The sequence below is a fragment of the Lolium rigidum genome, chromosome 1, assembly GCF_022539505.1.
Source record: "Lolium rigidum isolate FL_2022 chromosome 1, APGP_CSIRO_Lrig_0.1, whole genome shotgun sequence".
Lineage (NCBI taxonomy): Eukaryota > Viridiplantae > Streptophyta > Magnoliopsida > Poales > Poaceae > Lolium > Lolium rigidum.
The window spans coordinates 293,550,509-293,552,199 of record NC_061508.1 but is presented as its reverse complement, the minus strand read 5'-3'; the positions used below and the strand labels follow the sequence as shown (position 1 = coordinate 293,552,199).

Sequence of the window (1,691 nt, the reverse complement as noted above, 5' to 3'; positions counted from 1 at the left end):
GTTAACATTTTGAAATTAGTAAGCACTAAATAAAACACTACCTAGTCATAGCACCGTTTGGGAGGTCTTGATACTAAAAGGACAGGGCATAAACAAAATAATGGAATCCTGGAGCTTTCTGTGTACGCACGAGGGAAAAACTTTACACAGGTGTCATCGACATGGTGATTTTTCTGTTTCATTCCAAAAATAAAGGGTAGAATGGTAACCAAGCCCGAACAGTGTGGAAGCAGATGTTCACTGATCTTGATTCAGTTCACAATAGCATTGTTCTTATTTTCTCTGCATGTCAGTTCCAAGAGGTATTTGTTTTCGAAAGAAGGTTATTAAAAGCCAGAATTGTGCACACATCCATCACTTCCAGGAGGTAGAGGAGATTAAAAACAATTATTTACATTACAGAGACCAATCAAAATGTAAGCACCCAAATGACCATTGATTGCATGATCATCCCACCAGTATACCTTACTACATGGTCACTATTTGCCGCCCCCAGTGTAACTCCGTCCATCAAAAGAAAAAGAAAAAAGAACCCATTTTCTCAACTGTTGTGCAAAAATCCTCACAACAACAACCAAACAACAGATCGGAGAACAGCCCCAACTATAATTAAGCCAGATAGGATGCACACATCTCACCAATCAAATCCTTGCTGGACGACCCCAGAGGAGGCTGCGAAAATTCAGGGGCCATCGTCCACTGGAAGACGTCTTCCTCCAAGAAGCTCAAGAAACCTTCAGGGTTGAGGTCCATCCACAGCTCGCCGAAGTCAAGGTCACCGGCACCTGCAACGCCACCGAAGCCGAACCCTCCTTCCTCCACCTTCACCACCTCGCACTTGATCTTCTTCCTTCCTGTGTTCTCCTGCGGCAGCACACAATCGTCGGCAAGTGCCGTCGCCGCCGGCGCCAACCTCTTCTTCTGCGGCTTCTCCTCGACGGGCGAAGGCCGCGTAGGAGCCGCGGCCACCGTCACGGCTGTGCTGGCCTCTTCGTACGCCAGCTGCTGGTGCTGCCTCCCGGTGAGCCGCTGCACGAGGTCCCGGAAGTTGGCGGCGTCGGTCTCGATGATCTCCGGCGGGATGATGTGGATGATTCTTATCGCTGGCCGTGTAGTGTTCCTGGATGGTACGGTCCTCTCGTGTCGCGTGGAGCCCCTGTGCTGCGCCGGCGGCGTCGACGGGCTCATGCTGCTGATGTGGTCGTACGCGTGCTCCCCCATTAAGGTGCGCGCTGGCAGAGATCAGCAGAGAGATGGGATGAGGGACTAGCGCTTGGCATGAAGATGGGAAGCTGGAGGGGGAGGCGTGGAGGTATATATGGCGCGCGAGAGGAGATGACTCGCGAGGATGGTGAGGAAGAAAGCCAATCTCTATCTCGGTTTGAAATGTCCTTGAAAATGGTAGCACTAATAGTAGAAGTGATGTCAGAGAACGAAAGTGTAGAGAGAATGTGTAGTTTACCCGGATGTTGGCCCTTTTTCGTGCTGGTATGTACTGCGTCACCTGCTTTTTGATCACCGTGTGGATTTTATGGCGACTGGATGACTTGTAATTAAGTCTGTGGCACATGGTTACATACTACCTTTTTGTTAAGCAAGAAGGGTACAAACTAACATCTTCAGAATTTTCATAATGGTGCGGTTCTATCTTTCTTTTTGGAGAAATTGCAAAAGGCCACCACAATTCACCA

General features: G+C 49.1%; 1 protein-coding gene across 1 annotated transcript; it reads right to left on the bottom strand.

The window, feature by feature from the left end:
* Nucleotides 1-339: 339 nt before the first annotated feature.
* LOC124683940 (VQ motif-containing protein 18-like) lies at nucleotides 340-1,266 on the bottom strand. The gene has a single exon (XM_047218356.1). The coding sequence runs from the start codon at nucleotides 1,219-1,221 to the stop codon at nucleotides 610-612; it is 612 nt and encodes a 203-aa protein (XP_047074312.1). The 5' UTR covers nucleotides 1,222-1,266; the 3' UTR covers nucleotides 340-609.
* Between the last annotated feature and the right edge of the window lie 425 nt (nucleotides 1,267-1,691).

Bases quoted from the DNA above. Each gene is read 5' to 3' on its own strand.
- LOC124683940 (XM_047218356.1), bottom strand. From the start codon at position 1,221: ATGGGGGAGCACGCGTACGACCACATCAGCAGCATGAGCCCGTCGACG.